The sequence below is a fragment of the Limulus polyphemus genome, unplaced genomic scaffold (assembly GCF_000517525.1).
Source record: "Limulus polyphemus unplaced genomic scaffold, Limulus_polyphemus-2.1.2 Scaffold2019, whole genome shotgun sequence".
In the NCBI taxonomy this organism is placed as follows: Eukaryota; Metazoa; Arthropoda; class Merostomata; order Xiphosura; family Limulidae; genus Limulus; species Limulus polyphemus.
In genome coordinates this window covers 166,624-188,631 of record NW_013667629.1, presented here as the reverse complement: position 1 = coordinate 188,631, position 22,008 = coordinate 166,624, and the positions used below count along the sequence as shown (strand labels likewise).

The following is a 22,008-nucleotide window of genomic DNA, read 5'->3' as shown; positions in this document are numbered from 1 at the left end:
AATTTATAAATATATCAATTCATGTGAATATGACTGAAAATTTTAATTTTTTCTGAAAAGGTGGTGTCTATTTACTTGTGACCACGCTGTGTACATTTGCTGTTATGTTAAACTTATATTAAAGTTTTTCTCCATTACCAATTCAAGCCGTCTCCAAGCATTAAAACCATTGATAATTGGTTCATTGTTTTAAAGAGCAGGTTGCCGACTACTTCTTAAACAAATATTTAATTCAAAATTAACTGTAAATTATATGTAAGTTTCAGCAAACAGTTAGCGTTTAAGTGCTGTTGACTAGATGCTTTCCCTGCTCCATATCAGTTCAAAATTAGAGACAGGTAAGCGAATTTGTGTAACTACGCATGAAAAATCCTGAAACAAACAAACGAAAAGTAGATAAAATCAACGTAGTCGTTTTTTTTTTCAAGGTTATTAAAAACTATTAAATGTTTAGAAAACCAGGTAGCGCAACTAACAATTTAATATGTGGCACCTACAACTTCAAATGTTTTCATCCGCAAGTAACACAATTTAGTGGTATTTTCTGGTTATTTGCTTGACTTTGTAACTCATATTTTTAAAGTTTCGACAGACTTTAGAATTTTGAAATAGGCAATTTAAACGTTTATGTTTTATTTTGAAAATTTATCTCCCAAAATTTCTGGAACTACTTTTTGTTGAAATTTACAGTACTAGTCACCATGTTGGGTGGCACTGGTTGGTACGAAGTGGTAGATGTCGCTGGTTATAACACTTGGTTTGAACCATCGGAATAGTTTAATTGATCACAGAAAAAGAAGATATTAAAAATGACACAGATACTTCCAATTCGGTTTCAGGAGCATTTACAGGTAGAGTATACAATTATATGAAACTTATTACGGGTGAAATAAACTAATCACAATTGAAAATTAAGTATTATGTTTTGAAATATACAAGTTAATTTTGTTACAGAATATTTGCTGCATTGCAATGCAACTTGCAAGGTGCAATGACTGGTCAGTATCATTACAATTTACATTATTACTGAGTTAGGCTTAGAATTAAAGATACGCCCCCCTATTCTTAAAACTAAAAGTGTTCTTTATTAATTGTTAGTTTTGTTAATTAATTTAGTTAAGAACCTTAATAGTCGAAATACAAAAAATATAAGTGCGTTTTGTTTTCAAGTTACTTTTTATACCAATGTATTAGTTAATTATGAGTAAATTAAAAATGTAGATTTAGCCTAAATTCGTTTATAAATTTAATTTTGTTATGAATATGAGTATAAGTTATAACGCCTATGTGTGTAGTAATAGTAATACTATTACTAGTATAGTAATGTATCGTGGGTTAATTAAGATCTTAGAACTGCTATTACTGTACTACTGCTGGCACTAATAAAAGTAATATTACTAATAGTTTAGTAGATAGTCTATACTTATAATAGTACTATGTAATATAATATTTTGCCTATAATTTTAATTTCGAGGAATTACACATGGTTCTCTATGTTTTTCAAGTTATGGACCACAATTAACAATGTACTGAGGTTAAAAGTTTAGAGTAAGCCATTGTGCAGTGTCTGTTACTGTATTAGTATTACAATGTACAGCATAAGTTATCAGTATTAACTTTTAATCAGAGCAAATTGTGTATTGAGAGCGAAGCTAAAAACCAACCTGGCCATCAATAAAGCTAATTAAATATACTTTTCTTATGTTTCTGTTTATAAAGATTAGAATGTATAGTTTCATCAATTGAGTAGCCTGACTGTTAATGGTATTTTTGGCCATAATCCCACTAATATCTCATGAAGTTCAGCCATCTTAACTGAAGAGATTTAGGTTAGTCTTGAATACATATATATTAGGCTAATGATGCAAAACAACATCAAAATAAAACGTAGTGACATTTGATATACTAAAAAGTTTAAACAGTAGTAGAGGTGTAGGAAGCAAATTAAAAGTGGGGAGATCCAAAAACATATGGTTCTGTGTGGTAAAAGAAATCTTTTTTTTTTTAGCATTTTAACATTTAAAAATATGTTTAAGCACTTTGGCCATAATTTTCTTTATTGAACACTAACATAAAATACTCATGTTCCACTGTGGGATTCTAAGGCCCACTCATGATTCACAGAGGTCTCAATGTACCAGTGAAGTGTCTCTGTTATCTTAATTACTTCTATAGCTACCCCAATGTGCCAATTCCTTAATTGATTTCTCTGTTACGGTCATACACACACTTTTATTATTATAGATTTATGGTTTATGTAAAATAATTACTTCATTTTTTCTTTACCCTGGATTTAATGAATAAGTATAGAATATTTGAATTAGTTCAAGGTTTAATTTACTGATTACCAGTTTTAATTAATTTGGTGTATTATTGCCTTATTATGTACTTTATAATTACTTACAAATTCTTCTCATCTTCAAATTCAAACAGAAGAATAAAACTTTGAATTTATGATCGGTGCTACAGGAACTTAACAAATTGTTAAACTTAGATGTACGTGTAAACATATATCAGTATTATGTACAATTTTGTTGTATATGTAACATTATCTTAAGCATGGTTAAATATTATATTTCACATTATGGCATTAGAGTAGTAATAGATATCACATTAACTTGTTGGGAGGTGGTGCGAGAAATAAAAGGAAATCAAATTACCTAGTATTTGAAATAAGTATTGGACAGTACTTTTTCACTAGGGTAAAATATGTTAGGTGAAAATAAATTACAGAATTACTTGAGGTAATGCAACAAGTATGCTAGAGCAGTTGGGCAAACTATGGGAAACTTCATTCAAAAGTAGCTTAGATAAGGCATACAACCACGATTTATTTAAGGAAAGGGCTCACTTTCAATCCACCAATTTCTAAATGATAAGAGTTAACTAGAAAATGGTATATGTTAAAACTTTTAAAGAATTATGTAATTCATTATGAGATAGTTTTTTGAATGTTTGGATTATTTAAGTTAGTGTATGTATTTTTTTTTATAAGAAAACAACACAATTTTTATAATATATAAAAATTAATTTACTATATAAAAACAAACTGGAATCTGCTGTATGAAAGAATCATTACTTAAGTTAATATTGCTCTATCCTACAGGTTAGATTTGTGTGACAAAGATTGGTCACAGTTGAAAACTGAAATGACGATGTAAATGTCTCGTGTATATCATAATAGTCACTGAGCAAATAAAAGAATCTAATTGTTTGAAATTTGTTCAGTTATCGAAATATGTCTTTTTTTTCCTAGTATATAGTTTTTTTGCACAAATTCTGAAAGCTTATAACTAAGTCTTTCCCTTTGTTGTCTGCATGGCTTAGATTATACCATTAAAAGCAAAAACACAGACATTTAAAAATTAGGGCATAGAAGTACATGTAAAACTTTGAATTAAATGACTAGTTATTTGGAGAGTACATAGTTTATATTGTACTCTATCAAATTTTTGATTAAAATTTCTAAAGATCTTTCACCAAGATTGTTTAAATGTGAGAGAAAAATTTTGAAAAATCAAAATTCATTTCAAAGAGAAGATTGCCACAGAGAAATTAATTTTTTCCTAATATAAAACAGTATATCAATATCTTCTGACCATAGTTATCAGTTACATTTGTTCTTATTAACTGTACTCATGTTTAGAAAATAGATCCATCTTTACAAAACAGTATATCAATATCTTCTGACCATAGTTATCAGTTACATTTATTCTTATTAACTGTACTCATGTTTAGAAAATAGATCCATCTTTACAAAACAGTTCATTGTAATGCTTTAGTTATATTTGTATAATGCAAATGCTGTTATAAATTAATTGTAATACGACTATCGAGATGATGTATGTTTTATTGTTTGGCTGTTTTTTAGATTATCTGTTTGCACTCTGAGGCTAATGATGTATTATACAGGGTGTTCATAAAGTCTGGCATTAATGTGAACATATCTTATTTAAAGACATAGTTATGATATATATTCAAGATGGCAACCGCCAAGTTCAAAACATGTTTGTAAATGATACAGCATGATTGAGATATTGGATTTCTTTCTGGATGTTTGTTATTGAACTTCGCAGCTATTTCTCTGTGCGTGTCCATCCTTGACGTCCACACAACAGGATAATTTCAACGTGCTTTTGTAAGTTTAACGACATGATTATTATGTCTGGGCAACACAAACCTGCAACAAAAAGAATAAAACATAAAATTAATAAAAAAATGTTTCAAATAAATTAAGTTTACATTGAATCCAGACTTTATGGACACCCTGTAATGTAAAGAGGAAAACTTGTTTAAAATTGTATCATATTAATAAATTATTGAAATGTGCTTCATCTTTACTGGAACTAAATTCCTTTACACAAATTTTACGCTAAATAAATTTAAATAATTGCCCATAAAATCATAAAAGATTTTCTCAGTTTTAACTCAAAACATTTTTATTACAATAATTGTATGTTTGCATTTCTAATTTTGACGTTAAAACAGGTATTACACAAATATACAATAATTTAAGGACAACAAAGGATCTTTTGGTCTGGCTGTGGCATCCCCTGTACTAAACTTTATAAATTAAATAAAACACTCAAAGTTAGCCCTTATCATTCATATATTTAACAAGCTTTTCCTTAAACTCCCTTAAATTAACTGCTTTCAACACATCTGAAGGCAGCCATTTCAAAGGCCAACCACTGTATTAGAAAAATACAGCTTTATTAACTGAAGATGACTTCTTTCTTGCCAAAATTTATATATTTGTCCTCAAGACCTACATTTATCTCTATTCAGTACAAATAAAAAAGATAATTCATCAACACTATAAATTACCTTAACAAGCTCAGCCAGATCTCCTCAGATACGAGATATCGTTTATTAGATTTTCGCGATACATTATAATGACCTGGCTTGAAAACTAATAAATTGGTAAAATAGTTCATATATACAATATTAGGAAGAATGTTGATAGAAAATGTTCAGTATAATTATATTTTTAACCAATAGAAAATGTTCAGTATAATTATATTTTTAACCAATAAACATAGTCCATTTTGCTGCCAAGTGTGCAAAAGTTGGATGAAATATTTTATTTTTATTATTGTATGAAAGTAAAATTACAAGCTTTACTGCTTATAAAAGCTTGAGAATATTTTTCAGTAACTTTTGCATTTTTTACTAGCTTGCTAATATTGGTATCAATGCTGCCAATATTGGATTCAACACCCTCACCATGGAGTCTGACAAGTACATTTGTGTACGTGAGAAGGTTGGAGATTCTGCTCAGGTCGTCATCATCGATACAAACAACCCAACAAATCCCATTCGAAGGCCCATTTCTGCTGATTCAGCCATCATGAATCCTGCTTCTAAGGTTATTGCCTTAAAAGGTGTGCTTTTGGTTCATTTACATACAAGTTTATCAAGTGTTGTAGGGGTTTGTATTTTCCTGACATAAACATTTAAAGTTTGTGGATAGTTTCGATAATTAAATTTATATTATGAAAATGTTTGTTTTTTTAATACAAGTTAAAAAAAGAATATCTTTAAGTAAATAATTTGATACAAGGTTACAGTGAATGATGAATATTTGGCTGAAGTGTTTGTATTAGGTCACAATGTGGTTCCTTGAAGTTGAATTCTTATATTACAGCCATGAGAACTCTTCAAATATTTAACATTGAAATGAAGAGTAAGATGAAAGCCCATACCATGAATGAAGATGTTATATTTTGGAAGTGGATCAGTTTAAACACAGTTGCCTTAGTGACAGAAACAGCTGTCTTTCATTGGAGCATGGAAGGTAAATACATGTTCTGAAAAAAAAACATTTTTTTTTTTTCAGTTAACCAGCCTCTTACAGTTACAGAGAATTTGGTATGTGTTTTTACGTTTTGCCGATAATAACTCCTCTGTTTTTTAAGTTCTTGGTAGATTTGAGTTTAAAAAACCATGTTTGGAAATAGCTTATAAATTTATTTTTGTTGAACAGTTACACTTTATACATATGAAAATTATTAAAGATAATTACTTGTAAAATTAGGCGATTCCCAACCAGTGAAGATATTTGACAGACATTCCAGTTTAAGTGGTTGTCAGATAATCAATTACCGAACAGATCATAAACAACAGTGGTTATTGCTTATAGGAATCTCTGCTCAGGTGAGAAAATCTATTCATCTGTAAGTTAGCACTTTCTTTTTTTTTTTTTAATTGACTGGTGAACTTTTAAGTTTGTTTCAGCAAATACATATTAAAACAACATACAAGTATTTACATAAGTAGTCCAAAATAATTTTGGGAATCTGGATGGCTATATATACATACACACACACACACTTCAAGGCTCGAATTTTTATTTTCAGTTTGATCCAGTCACGTTGCATGTTGACCGATAGTTTTGGTGGTTGAATGTCATTTTTAAAAATTTGTATGTACATCCTTGAAACTCATTTTATCTTGTGTCCATTTTTTATGTAGCACTATTTTCTTTAAGAGAGTGTGTGTGTTACATAATTAGAAAGTAATGTAAAAAAGTAAAACAAAATAACACATTTTCTTCAAGACGTTTACTCTCACATGTAACTGATCATCATTGCCCCTTATTTTTATTTTGGCTTGGTCAGGTGGATAAGGGAGCATGACAAGCAATCTAAGGGTCGTGGTTTCCAAATCTCCATCCCACCAAACATGCTCATCTTTTCAGCTGTTGGCGCATTGTAATGTGGCAGTCAATCCCACTATTTGTTGGTAAAAGTAGCCCAAGAGTTGGCAGTGGGTGGTGATGACTAGCTGCCTTCCCTTTTGTCTTTCACCGCTAAATTAGGGTTGACTAGTACAGATAGCCCTCGTATAGCTTTGCGCAAAATTAAGACCAACCCCCCTTTTTTTTTCCAAATGACTCACTGTATCAATATGGATATTCATAAAAAGTTTCACTTTATTCGCGAGTTTCTTAATTTCCATCATCATTAAATATTTGCAGCATTCATTTCACTTGCTGGTGCATTTGTTGTATGTCTGTCTCTTGTCCATAATACCTTACCATCTAGTTATATGGGGAAGGTTTCAATATTTAGGAACAAGCTACCGAGCTGGGGCTTTTTTATAGTTTATTTAGATGTTCTTTTGTGCATGTTAAGTTGTCTGTTTTAAAGCTACAGAAATTTTCTTTGATGAGAAGATATCAAATATGCTAAGGTTTAGTGAAGCTTGCAAGCAACAGCAAAATATTTTGATGACTCAAACAACACATGTAAATAAGTTGGTTGACTGGCTTCTTAGTTATTTCTAATTAAAATTGTAATATATTTTAAATAAATACATTTTTACCGTTATCTGTAACAATAGAGTATTTTTTTCATTACTTGATTTATACGAGAGCAATGGGGATTACTGCTTTTTCAAACAAACAAACAAATTGGTGATATCGTGACCCCCCATGGTTGTTTTGACGTTAGCAATTCTCCAAGTAGGAAGTGTTGAGATTATATTTTTTTAAAAAGTGTGAGAAACGTTTTTGTCAATTTTTTTTTTTTTTTCAAAATGTTTTTATTCACGCAAGACGTGCAAATGGCAACTGCCAGAGGAAACATTTTTGATGTCTTAAGATAAAATTGTTGAAAGTTTTACAGTAAGCGACACTGTCTGTTAATCATATTATGTTATTGTTAGGACCAAAATTTACAGGTAATGTGCTTGTATATCAGCTGTATCACGATTGTTGACAGCTTTAGAACAACTCAGAAATTGATTTTTTTTCACCCCTGGGAAATACTTGGGACATTCAATGTATGTTCAGATCTAAAATTCGATTGGTTGATAAAGTAAATATTGTATGTGATTCTGTCTGCTGTCCAATCAATGTGTCGAATTATTGGGATTCTGTGTTAAGTCACAGTTCAAAAAGCCACAGAAATTACTGTCAAAATAATGTGCATCAACGGTTGATTATCAATAAGCAGCTCATGTTTTTCGTTATAAATAACCACGTATTTCTTGACTGACAAAGGTTGCTGATCACTTGAGGCTCTGAGTAGGAGATGACAAAAAAACACAACCTATGATTGTCAGCTGTCAGATTCAAGCCTTGCACGTGTGTGTGTGTGTGTACATTTGGTACAAAGTTTTGTTGTATTGTGAATATTTATTTATGTGCTTGATTCATGGCTCATATGAAATTGTCCATTATTGTTTTGTCTTCTGATCTCAGTAGAAAATAAAACTAATGATTGTAATATATATATATACTGTAGTTGCATTATCCCTCTGTTTCTAGTTTTGGAAGCTCTAATAAGCAGTAGGCATAACACACTGAATGTATATTCTAAAGTTACTTAACTTTCTATTTCTATTGTTATTGGTGGATTTGTTAGAACTTATTATGAATATGTGGTATAGTTTGTCATCTTTTGATGAGGAAGCCTCTATTTCCAACTATATAAAAATTATTGATGAGAAAATTCATTCCCTTTAAGCAATAAATGTTAGGCTTAGCAAGTAACAGTTTAATAAAAGTTTTTAATATGTTTTGCCACTGACTTACTCTTTGCCCCATAGTCTCGTAAACACGTTGTTAAGATTCTAAATGATTTTGATGTTTTCTTGGATTGTTGTGATTCTTTGTTTAATTACTTGGCTATTATTTCATTTTCTTGTTATATTTACTGAACAAGTACATTACATTACTAATTGACAATTTTATGTTTCAAATTTTGTTATGATTAGCAAAACAGGGTAATAGGAGCAATGCAGTTGTATTCAGTTGAAAGAAAAGTAAGTCAACCAATTGAAGGCCATGCAGCTGCTTTTGCTCAGTTCAAAATGGAAGGGAATCCTGAACAGTCAACTCTTTTCTCATTTGCAGTCAGGTCAGCTCAGGGAGGAAAGGTGTGTACTTGATGATAAATACTTTTGTCTGTGGGGGATTTTTATTTCCTTGATATATGTATCTTTGTGAGCTCTTATGTCATGAATTTTATTTGTTAGCTTTTTAGCTAATGTAGTTAAAAACTGGTGGTGTCAATTTTCCAAGAGTGTCATTTTTTTTTTAAATTTTTGTCTCAACACGAAAATTTGTGAACCAGCTGCAGACACCTATTTAGGCTTAAGGATATCCACAAATAGAAGGAAATTGATGGAAAACTGGAAATAATGTACTTTTCATTTGTATGTCAGCATTTCTGATATCTAGTGCAGGCACTTGTGGCCACCAACAGAAGTGAACAATGATATTAAACTTGACACGACATTCTTTAAATAATCTTTTGACAGAAAAATAGAGCTAACCCTTTTCATCACGTAAATATTGAATTTTGTGTGAAAGTTAGGTTTATGTACGTATCCGTTATGACTTAATGTTGACTAATAATGGAAAAATAATCTTTTGACAGAAAAATAGAGCTAACCCTTTTCATCACGTAAATATTGAATTTTGTGTGAAAGTTAGGTTTATGTACGTATCCGTTATGACTTAATGTTGACTAATAATGGAAAATAGTTGTTTACTTTTAGTTCTGTTGTAATGTTTGTTTTACAAGTAAAGAAAAAAAACTTTTCAAAAAGGGAAGTAATTGTAGGGATGGATAATATCACTCCTTCAAAAACAATGCAAACAAGATAGTAGAGATGGCATTTGAAGGTCAAGGTCAGTTTTATTGGAGGGACTTAAATATACAGTATAACATTAATTAGGGAATAGGTGTTCCATAAACACAACTCACATTTGTTGTTTAGGTAGCATCTGAAAAAAACTTTTGAGTTGGCACACAAATTCAAAGTTAGTGAGATTTCCAGACACACAACGTTTTTTTTTTTGCCTTGTTATTATTTAAAATTGATAATACTAAAAGTTATTTTTACCATTAAAATTATATTATTATTTTTTTTTACTGTAAAAAGGTTTTTAGCATTCTTGACAACTTGAAAACTATTCAATTGTAGAATGAGCCACTCATTCTTTAAAGTGGTTTAAATCAGATTAGGTTGTTTTTTTTTTGCTTACAAACATTCTATATTAAAAGATATCTGACTAACAATGCTGAGAGTAGAAGGGGAACAGATTAATATGTTAAGAAGGTATCTTGTAAGCTTTCTCATGATACTTAGCCACTTCGGGTTAATTCTGAGGGCGAAAGTGTCATATCACACATTTCTGATCTTGCTTACACATTCTAGAAAGATAGTGATTAAACCCTAGTTTATAGTTGGTCACATCTTCATGTTTAAAGGAAGATGACAGGTCTACTAGGTTTTCTTAAGGTTTGTTTTACAGTTGAAGGTTTATGTAAATGTTCAAACATTTACACACAATGTTTAAGCTAAACGTGTAATAAATGTAGAATGGTGTAATATTAAACATCATATTTACAATATTAGTATGCTCCTTGTGGAAGTGTAAAGTAACAAATACATTGCTGAACTGAATGCATTTTTTTTTTCCTTTGCTTTGACATTTTTTTAATATCTTTATAACTCTCACCTTTACCATTTTTGAATATAATTTGACCAAATAATATTTGGTTTATAAACTTGTATGTTTTCTTAATTAACTTCTAGCTTCATATAATTGAAGTTGGTCAACCCCCAGCAGGGAATCAGCCTTATTCAAAGAAAGCCGTTGATGTCTTTTTCCCTCCAGAAGCTCAGAATGACTTTCCTGTAGCCATGCAAGTAGGTTTTCAGAATATTTTCTAACAATAAGTGGTAGATTTTGAGTATTTGTTTCTTGAAAGTTTTGGTGTGGTTGAAGCACAGATAAAGTTTGCCTTTGATCAATGTTATTGATAAGTTCTCAAAAAATTTTCCAAAAGTTATGTAAGCAAAATGTAGTGGTTTATTTTGTTATAATTGTATGGCTTTAATACTTTTGCTATGGGCATCTATTTCTGCACGTCACGAAGTTTAAGTGAGTTACATTCAAAATTTAATTAAACTACCTTCTTAGTATAGTTTACGACTAAACTAGGCATAAAAATGTAGCTAACAATTCAAATGTTAATATTATATAAGTCTTAAGTTCTTAATTTTATAAAGCAATATTTAAAAAACTCAACTTTCCCCTAGTATGAGAATTGTGACATTTGCTCTCTAGGTATCCCCTCTTCTCTAATTTATTTAACACCCCTCCGAGAAGTACACAATTTAACATAAATTACTCATTATAATGTTGTCATTGCTCAGACAGAGCATAATTTTTATAGCCTTCAATCTTGTTTGGTTACAGAGACATAAACTAGAAAATCAGAACCCTCTTGCTATGCCCACCTGTCATATTCTCTCTATCACAAATTGCCAATAGTTCTCTATGGCATTTAATACTATATTACTTATAACCAATAGAAAGCCAAGGTTTTAATCTATCAAATGACTTATTGTATTACACTGGTTTTTGTACATATAATTGTCTATTTTGCTTCCAGTTCAAACTTTATTCTCTCAGGTGAATTTTTAATGGCTCTTGTTGCATAGTTAGAAAGCCAGAAAAATTGTGATAGTTATGGGACATTGTCTGCATTTTGCGTGTTATTATTCTGTGTTCTTTGGAGCATTATTTAGTGCAGTAGTGCCATTAGCATAAAGTAGGGTTTAATTTTATTAACAGCATAAAAGTAAGTAAGTACTTTATTTGATGTTCTTCATTTGTATTCTTTGTTTATTATTATTATTATGAAAGTAACTAAAATGTAAAAATTATAAAATTTTTAGGTTAGATTTTTAGAAGTTAGTCATTTACAGACAATTCTTTTGAGGATATCTTATTACATGAAACCTTTTAATAAAATATTGAAATATTATACAGTGAACAAATTTAACTGTAATTTGAGACAACCAAAAATTCGTAAAATTTATTGTCTGGGGTTGTCCATTGGACAACCAAATTGTTTCAGTATTCAAAGCTGTACATACTGCCTTGCACAAACATTTCAGCGTTGAACCTGGGAGATGCAATGGAACACAAGCAATGCAACAATATTATCAATGAAATGATGATTCCTGTGTTATTTTCATGTTTGCCCCTGCCATCTCAATTCAACTTCTGAACATACACATACAATGATCTGCATTCTTGAGGCATGCAATGCACATCATGAGTCCAGATTGGCACAGAAACTTCCAGAAATACTCTACCTTTATCTGCACACACTGTACTACAAGGCTCAGTTCACAGCCTGTCTTCCAAGGTACCTGTAATTGTGCATGGAAATCATCCCCCCCCCCCCCAAATGTGTGCACACCTTGGAAGAAGTCTCCACATTAGTAACATCCCTATTCAAAATGCAACTTGCCATGTGCGATAGTTCAACCAATCACAACCGACAATTGCTCTGCTTACCATGTGATAAGTGTTCTTGGGTGAAATATGTTAATATGGCTGCTGAGAAGGTGTGTCTCCCTTATTGAGATGTGCAGCTTATTTTGGTACAAAATAATTGCTACTGTGGCAAATCTGTTCGTCTTGCGGTAGCGATTAGCAAAAGCCTTGCGTTAATCTCTGTCCTATAAGAATAGTATGATAGGAATTGATGCAACATTCATGAAAATATAAATGAGCAAAACAACAGTTTTTTTTTTTTTGCAAAGCTTGTTTATTGTGTACATTAGGTGTGAGGTACCCTTGTTAAAGTATTGGTTACGATAGTAGGGAAGTAAATTCTCCAAACGCTCTGTACACAACATTCAGCAAGTTTGTTATTGCGTTATTTTTGCTGTCGAATCTTTGAGGGATTCTGGTGGCTATCCTGCTACCATATCCCACCATTTACCTGAGCTGGCTTGTTTATGGTAATTATTCAAATTGTCGAAACAAAACGGAACATTTGTATCAATGTTTTGTTGTTGTTTTTCGTAAGGGAATGTTGATGAAGGTTTTATGGTATTTCTGAGGTGTAGGCCCAAGCTGTTTGGTGAGGCATGAGTGAGTACACAGTGTTGTGTCAACAATGTCAAGGTAAAATGTCTAGAAGGTACTGCAAATATGAAGTTACAAATTGCTCTGTTTATGTTCTAATCTGATATCGTTGCTATATGACCATCTCAGCAAGCATTTAAAACTTGGAATAGGTTTTTTATACGGGATAGCCTGGTTAATATTCGGACAACTATTCAAAATATTTTAAATTTGTTCATTGACATAGATGTGATTTTAACATGAAATATGGATGTGATCATAACAGAATGACAACCAGTGGGTCAGCAATAAGTTCACGGACTTGCAACGCTAAAGTTCAGGGTTTGATTTCACGTGGTGGACAAAGCACAGATGGTCCATTGTGTAGCTTGTAAACAAACTAATTGTATTGAAAAATATGAATGTGATTATGTAATTATATTTTATTAATTTATGACAATCCTAGCGAGATGTATAAATTATAAGAAACTTCCCTTGTTTTTATTTTTTACAGATTAGTCCGAAGCATGATGTAATTTATCTCATTACTAAGTATGGCTACATACACCTGTATGACATAGAAAGCGGTATTTGTATCTACATGAACCGCATCAGTGCTGATACCATTTTTGTCACGGCCCCTCACGAACCTTCATCTGGAATAATTGGTGTTAACAGGAAAGGCCAAGTAAGAATTGTGTATCTCATTAACTTTTTATGGTATACGTATGTCGTTGAATTTTCTTATTACGTAAGCTCGTGTTTGAATACACATCCAACTTTTTTTTTGTCATGAATAGAAATGACATAATGACACGAGAAAAAAGATGTTTGAAACAATTAACATCACTTAAATGTTCAGAACTTGTTTAAGCATTCACATTTGTTGGTTATCTTCATTACTAAACAGTACTTAATTAACAAACACTTTTTTCTTTAATATAAAGGTCCTGTCAGTCAGTGTGGAGGAAGAAAACATTATTTCATACATCACTAATGTCTTACAAAACCCAGATCTTGCATTACGAATGGCTGTCAGGAACAACCTTGCTGGGGCAGAAGACCTGTTTGTCAGGAAATTCAACACGTTGTTCGGGAGTGGACAATATTCCGAAGCTGCAAAAGTTGCTGCTAATGCTCCAAAGGTGCGCGTGATATTCTGTGGATGATAAACCTAGTGGATAAAAATGTATTATCTTTTATGTTTGATGAAAAATGGTAGAAAATTGTAAGCATCTTTAGTGTTTGCACCAGTGCTTTTTCATATTTTAACATCTGGAACCTTGAAAATTGTTTAATAATGTGCCTCGGGGATGCAGACTAAAACTACCTTCATGTTGCTTTTTTGATCCTGTTCGCCGTCTGATAGTTTCAATAAAATGTAGATATTTGGTGTGCGTTTTGATTTCAGTTGACACCAAAAAATCCTTCGTGTTTCATGTGATGTTGTGGGCAGAAATGTTTTGTCTCATTTTATGGAATTCATCACGCAGCAACTTGTATGGGGTATAATTTATTTTCAAAATCATGCAAACTTCGACGAGGAGGACCTCGTGTCAGGAAAACATTGTGGCCGTACCAATGCTGTGTGTATGAAACATTCAAAGTTACTATAGTTAACAAGTAATTAATGAAAATTTCCGAATATTCTGATGTTTTTGGGTAAAAATAAAAGGGGATTCCATTTTTTCAAGTGGTTGGGTTTTATGGACTTGAAATGTTCAAGCATTAGTACAAGTAATAAGACTTGTATTTTGGGAACATCTTGTAATTAAAGTTCTAAATACAATTGTAAACTGAATATATAAACATCTTCTACGTTGCTCTGTACCGTAAGTATTAAACAAGACATCTTATGACTTGTGTAATGTTAGGGTATATTGCTCTGTACTGTAAGTATTAAACAAGACATTTTACGACTTGTGTAATGTTAGGGTATATTGCTCTGTACTGTAAGTATTAAACAAGACATTTTACGACTTGTGTAATGTTAGGGTATATTGCTTTGTACCGTAAATATTAAACAAGACATTTTACGACTTGTGTAATGCTAGGGTATATTGCTTTGTACCGTAAATATTAAACAAGACATTTTACGACTTGTGTAATGCTAGGGTATATTCTCTGTACCGTAAGTATTAAACAAGACATCTTATGACTTGTGTTATTTTAAAGTATATTGCTCTGTACTGTAAGTATTAAAACAGACATCTTATGACTTGTGTAATGCTAGGGTATATTGCGTACGCCTCAAACGATCCAACGGTTCCAGCAAGTTCCTACGCAGCCTGGTCAGACATCGCCTCTTCTTCAATATTTTGGAATCCTTCTGGACCAAGGCCAGTTGAACAAGTTTGAATCCCTAGAACTGTGTCGCCCAGTCTTACAGCAAGGAAGAAAGCAACTCTTGGAAAAGTGGTTGAAAGATGACAAGGTATCTTCAGTATTTGTTGCTAATTTTGAATCTAATATGTTGAATGCAGTGCTGTACTTTAATTTCTTATTTGTTGGACATTTTTGAGTGAATTTTGTATTAAATTGGTTTACAAACTTTGTTTGATATTTATAGATACGTGTTTTTTTCAGGATATTATTTCTTTTAAATAGAATATTTTCATCACAGAGAGACTAAACTGACTTTTTAAGCTAAGTCACATACAAAATTGATATATCAAAATACATCTATTTACAATGACACACATTTTGAAACAAAAACTAAATATTTGAACTTTATATTTGATTCTCCATTGCAAAATTATGTATTTTATTCATATGTATACGCGGGAATGTAGCGAAGAATTGGGAGACTTGGTGAAGCAAGTAGATCCAACTCTGGCTCTTTCTGTGTACTTAAGAGCAAATGTTCCAAACAAGGTAGGTGTTGCAATGTTTTTACTATTTTATGTTACGTTCTTTGGTTTCCCTTTCTTTTTTAAGCCTTTATCATCCACAGGAGGTTTTTTTTTTCACCCATTACCGTAACTGGCGTAATTGTACGGGTGAAGATGATAAAGGGTTAAAATAAAGCCTTCATGAAAATGATAAGTGACCAGACACAGTTGTGATGAAAGAATGTATACAGTGAAAAAAAAAGTTACATTCTCACAATAAAAATTCACCAGTCTTCCAGCAAAAGAAAAAAATGTGTACAATACAAGTTAACCAGAAAAAAAAGAGTAATAATGCTGTGCATGTTTCTCTTTGAAGCTACTATGTGGCCCCCCGAGTACAAAAATCATAACCTGGGACTTAAATATTAATACAGTAAGCAAAAGTAAGTGGAGACATAGTTGAGTATAAAGTCCTGCGAGAGTATTTTTTGTTGTTTACAGAACTTAAGTGCTTTTTTTTTTAACAATATGTCGAAGACTATTGTCTCTACTGGATTCTACTTTAAGCATTTTATTCAGTGACAGCTTAAACCATGTTTTGTGTTCTAGTCGTGTCTTTCTGCTACATGGATTCATTTGGAAAGGGTCAAGATGTTTGTTATAATGATATTAATTATGAGAACAGTAGTAAAGTTGTACCAATATCATACTTGTGAATGGAATCCTTTTTTGATTATTCTGTAGTTTATGCTAGAGAAGTAAGGTGTAAGCTAATATTTTTATTAATTATTTTCCTTTTCACTTTTTTCTCTGTGTACATTATGTGCATTTAGCCAATAATATTTTTGTTTATGTAGACATTGAAAAATGTTTTTTGTTGGTTAGCCAATAAACAAGTTTTTTGGTTATGGAGACATTGAACAATGTTTTTTGTTTGTTTGCCAATAAATAAGTTTTTGTTTATGGAGACATTGAACAATGTTTTTTGTTTGTTAGCCAATAATATTTTTGTTTGTGGAGACATTGAACAATGTTTTTTGTTTGTTAGCCAATACGTTGTTTGGTTATGGAGACATTGAACAATGTTTTTTGTTTGTTATCCAATAAGTTCTTTGGTTATGGAGACATTGAACAATGTTTTTTGTTTGTTAGCCAATAAGTTTTTTGGTTATGGAGACATTGAACAATGTTTTGTGTTTGTTAGCCAATAAGTTTTTGGTTATGGAGACATTGAACAATGTTTTTGTTTTGTTTTTTCCAGTAAAAAAAAAAGATAAAGTATGATAATTTTCTAATGATACAAATGAATAAGTTTATATATCTGAAATTCACTTGATAGTCTCTAACAGTGTAAAGGTTGCTCTCCGAGACATGATTCCAAAGTATTTCTTGCACACAAAATCAGAAGTATGTTATGTTTTCTGTTTGAAGTGATGAAGTGTGTTGGTTGTGTTAATAAAACTCCATCTTTATATTATTTACCTTGGAAGTAAATACAGAAGCAGGAACTTCTTTAACATAAAAACTAATTTATTGGTGGAATTAAGGAGATTCTAGAAAATGTAAACGTCCATTAACTTTTTCCAGGCCAGGTTCACTATCATGCCTCTTTTATATTTTTATTAGTAAGCACTAATGACTCATAAATGTCACCAAAGCTGAAACTCAGACTTTTCAAATACGTGACGTGTATGACACCTTTTTTAAGGAGACCCTACAGCAAACTGATTGCAAGAAAGAAAATAATCCCTGCGGTCTGGTGGTATATTTATGATTTCAGCATAGTCAGAAACAAGGTTATAAAAATAACCTGCAGATAGTTGATTTTTACAAATATTCACTGTTTTTAAACTGTTTTAGCCAAAAATAAGCTTCAAGGACCTCGAAAGTCTACCCGTTTTGAGCTTTGTTTTATCTATTGACAAGTTGTATCTGTACTGGCAAGAAATGTATTGATTTACACTATCTGAATAGACAGGTGCTAAAAATCAACAATTAGGGATAGAGTTTGGAAATTTTTTTAAATTATTTCATACGAAAGAAAAGTTATTGAAATTTGCATCAAAAGAAAATCTTGAATTTCAACATTTTTAGTTATGACTTTATTTTGGAAAAAAATGTATAGCAATATGTTAGTTATACTTTTTTAAAACAACAAGTTTAGTGATAAAAAAAATCTGAAGTTTGTGGTTTTTATCTGAGTCACTAGAAAATCTGGGATAGGTTATAAAGTGCCAGCAGCTAGGAAAAACAAGGTAGGGAAATTCAGTGTCTCGGGAGATATTAACCCTTTGAGTGCATAGTAAAATTTCTGGTGGATTTTCAAAGTGTCAATTATCCACTAACAAACGAAATTTAGAATTTGACCTTTTTTATTACTTTTTTTCAATATCAAAATCCACTAGTTGTGCTTTTGCTCCGTGATGTACGCACGTGCAGGCGGAAAATTCAAGGATGTGGGTATCTCGATTGTCGCACTATGAGGAACTGTTTTTGTGGCACCATTGGGTAAATCTGCTTGTCGCACCAAACACCTACAAGCGTCAAGTCAGATAAATCCGATTAAAGCAACTGAACGGGTTAGAGCATTGAATGTCAGGAGATATTATGACACTGAGTGTCAAGAGATATTCAAGCATTGAGTGTGGAGAATTGTATACAGCACTGAGTGTCAGGAGATATAAATAGGGATTGTTGGTTATTCATAGAATTGCTATAAGAAGTATCCAAAACAAAATAAATGCTGCAATAAAAAGTATGCAAACAAGTAAAGTGATACTAGTTGGATAAATTTTAAAACAATTTTCAATCTCTAGTTTAGTTGGCATTGTGATCCATATAGTTATATGAAGCGGTCTACTTTGGCATACAGATAAGTGTATAAAGCTGCCAAAGTAGGGATTAAATTTTGTAAATTTGTGATTGTGGTTTTAATTCTTGTTTCATTATTTTTTATTGCAGGATTTCTACTTAATTTTAAAATTTGTAATTTTTTAATACTCTCATTTATTTATTTTTATGTTATACCTGTATAAAGTATATACCTTACCTTTTAGAAACTGTTGCCTGTATCCATCAATATGTAGCGCCATCTGTTGGGTTGAATTGGGTTTAAAAGATATTTAAATACATGCATGATGTGTTTACCATTTATAAAAAAAATCTGTATGTATTCATTAAAATATCAAAAGCGGATACCCACAGACCAATCAAGTAAACTGGAGAAATCTTGTAGCGATAGTCCAAGCCGTCCAGGGCTATCCCCGCTGACGTGATCAGGTAGGTAGTAGACAAAAAAGTCGATGTTTTAGAACTTTTTGAATTGTTAAACTGGAAATGTTAGCAACCTTTTTAGCATATTATTAGGATATATGTGCATAATATATCCTAAACAATACTTTGAATGGTTGGTTTTTTGCTTAGGAATTCAATAGGGTGGTTTTTTTTTTGGTGCATTAATTATTTGGAATCCTTCCTGGTAGTTCTTAATTACACCTTTGAGTGTTGGTAATTATTACAGCACTGAGTGTCAGGAGATATTACAGTAGTTTTTAATTTGGATTTTGATTGATGTTTTTATACATTATTTAGATGTTATTTTTTATGAAGTTAAGCATTTTGTTTGTCAGTTTTCTGAGAATTTTTTGTTTTTCAGTTGTTACTTTGAAAGTATGTTCTTCTGCCCAGAATCTGTGAAATACTCATTTCCATAAATATTTAGGCAATGCCTATTTTTATTATCGATTGAAAGTTTTCTTTTTTGGTCACATGTCAAGGTAAGGATGAAACAAACATACACTGTAAGACATATATGATTGCATCAAAAAAGGTTTGCATTACTCGATAAGTGTGTGTGTCTATATGTGTATCTATGTATATATGTCTGTCCATGTAACTACTTCGCAAGGTGTGGATGGATGTTCACCAAAATTGGTATGGAGGTTCATTAGCTCCATGCGGGGGTACATACAGATTTTCAGTTTTGAAGTTTTTATGGCCATTTTTGTGTTGTTTTTTTTTTACTACCAAAAGATGGATCTTCACCAAATTTGGTATGGAGGTTCATTGGGTCCCTTGGGAAATACATGTTTCACATTTTGTGTTTTGCAGTTATTATGGGCATTTTTGTATTTTTTACAATTACATATAAGGGAAGCAACCTTTCATTAATCATGAATTTACATAACTTCTATCCAGGGGGACTGATACTCCAGCTAGTATATAAATAATGAAGGAAGTTTTGGTTGTTAATTTTGTAAGGAGGTTTTCTGTTTCTAACTGTGGAAGTGATTTATGAGTTAATTAAAACTGATGTATTTAGGTATGTACAAAGATTTAGTTTAGATTAAAAACAAAATTCACTTTTAACCTATCAGATAAACATAAGGCTCAATTTATTTTGATCTTAGGTTATCCAGTGTTTTGCAGAAACTGGCCAGTTTCAAAAAATAGTTCTTTATGCCAAAAAAGTTGGGTACACTCCAGATTACACTACTTTGCTGAGGCAGGTGATGCGAATTAATCCCGACCAGGGAGCCTCGTTTTCACAGATGCTGGTTCAAGATAATGAATCCCTTGCAGATATTAACCAAGTGAGTAATTCCACTGACAATTGTTTATTTAGAAACCTTCTTTTCACATCAGTCTTGCCATAGAAAAAGTTTGTAGATATGGTTAAAATTTGTTGCTTTGATCAATAACTTTGATATTTTTTTGTTGGCCATTTTTTAAACAATCTTTACTTCTAACTTTGCAGAAAGTTGAGAATCACATACACTATTTTTTTTTTATTATTGGTGAAGTTTTTTTTAGTCTTTGATTCCTTGGTTTTTATAAAATTCCAGATTGTAGATGTGTTCATGGAATTCAACCTTGTGCAACAGTGTACCTCGTTCCTTCTGGATGCTTTGAAAAACAACCGACCCTCCGAAGGACCCCTCCAAACTAGACTGCTAGAAATGAACCTTATGACTGCCCCACAAGTAAGTTTCACACATTATTAGTTTACATGTTTTACAGTCATAAGTTACAGGAGAATCAAATCGTACTAGCATGATTACCTTTAATTTAAAACGCGTATTAGAATATACCTTTATCAGCATTTATTTGAAAATAAAAATTACACTGTGTTTCAGGTTGCTGATGCCATTCTTGGGAATCAGATGTTCACCCATTATGATCGTTCCAACATTGCCCAGTTGTGTGAAAAAGCCGGACTCTTACAGAGGGTTTGTTTGTTTTGTTAATTTATTTATTTTTTTTTTTTTGTTCTGTACTGCAAAATTTAGTTTTCTAGCAACTATGAATAATTTAATTTAATTTATACCTCCATGGATATTACAACTGTATAAATAATACTATGATATAGAAATGGAAAAGCTTACTATACATATAAAGTAACTTATTTTGATTACATTTTTTTTTTATGCTTCTTACATTATTTTCTTCGGTGATAATGCTTGATGTTGACTTTGTGAATAGTTACGAGGTTAACATATTCTTTGTCCTCTATTGTTTCCAGAGCAGTTACTAGCACTGTAGAAACTTTACCCTGTTACTGTTGAAATTAAAAACCAAAACATGGAAAATTAGTAATTGGTTTACTCTGTCACCTACCTTTGATTTTGTAAACAACACCAATACTTCTGCTTTTATTTGATAAATTTATGATTTCTTTTGAAACAAATAAGCTGAGAAAAAAAAGCACCAAACATTTAGTGCAAACAGAAAAGACTAGGGTATAAACTTCAGATTGAAAATTGTAAAATGTACCCTTGTCAGAAAGAGTTCTGAAGAAGTAGGACCTACGTAGCAGTGGGGATACACTACTGTTTTTATGAGCAATACTTACATTGTCTTGCCTTCAGTTGTTCAGTAATTTGTTTATAGAAGAAAATGAATCAATCTTATCAGCAGTGTAGGCTGTAATTTTTATTTGTAAAATTGCTTTTGCTGTCTCTGATTTAAACTATGGTCACTAATTATAATTTATAATAAATAGGCTCTGGAACACTATACAGACCTTTATGACATCAAACGAGCTATTGTTCACACGCACCTGCTTAATCCCGAGGTGAGTATAAAAAAGCTGTTAATAAGACATTCAGTTAGGTATTGTAAAAATGTTTCAAAATTTAAAACATCTTTTTCAACTTGATGAGATCTTAAAAGTTTGTACGTAAACTACAATTTGTTTGAAACTTTTACTTTTTGATGGGGCCCGGCATGGCCAGGTGGTTAAGGCACTCGACTCGCAATCTGAGGGTCGCGGGTTCGAATCCCCTTCACCCCGAA

At 31.6% G+C, this 22,008-nt stretch overlaps 1 protein-coding gene across 1 annotated transcript in view; it reads left to right on the top strand.

The window, feature by feature from the left end:
- The first annotated feature begins 510 nt into the window (after positions 1–510).
- The window catches only part of LOC106465683 (clathrin heavy chain 1-like), a 43,548-nt gene continuing 22,050 nt past the window's right edge, over positions 511–22,008 (top strand). The window contains exons 1-14 of the mRNA XM_013925920.2: positions 511–851; positions 5,177–5,384; positions 5,648–5,797; positions 6,038–6,156; positions 8,722–8,883; positions 10,552–10,665; positions 13,398–13,571; positions 13,831–14,028; positions 15,117–15,319; positions 15,667–15,757; positions 20,124–20,306; positions 20,559–20,696; positions 20,850–20,942; positions 21,716–21,787. Of these exons, the coding sequence (XP_013781374.1) occupies positions 810–851; positions 5,177–5,384; positions 5,648–5,797; positions 6,038–6,156; positions 8,722–8,883; positions 10,552–10,665; positions 13,398–13,571; positions 13,831–14,028; positions 15,117–15,319; positions 15,667–15,757; positions 20,124–20,306; positions 20,559–20,696; positions 20,850–20,942; positions 21,716–21,787 (1,947 nt within the window). The 5' untranslated portion in view covers positions 511–809. The remainder of the gene's footprint in view (positions 852–5,176; positions 5,385–5,647; positions 5,798–6,037; positions 6,157–8,721; positions 8,884–10,551; positions 10,666–13,397; positions 13,572–13,830; positions 14,029–15,116; positions 15,320–15,666; positions 15,758–20,123; positions 20,307–20,558; positions 20,697–20,849; positions 20,943–21,715; positions 21,788–22,008) is intronic.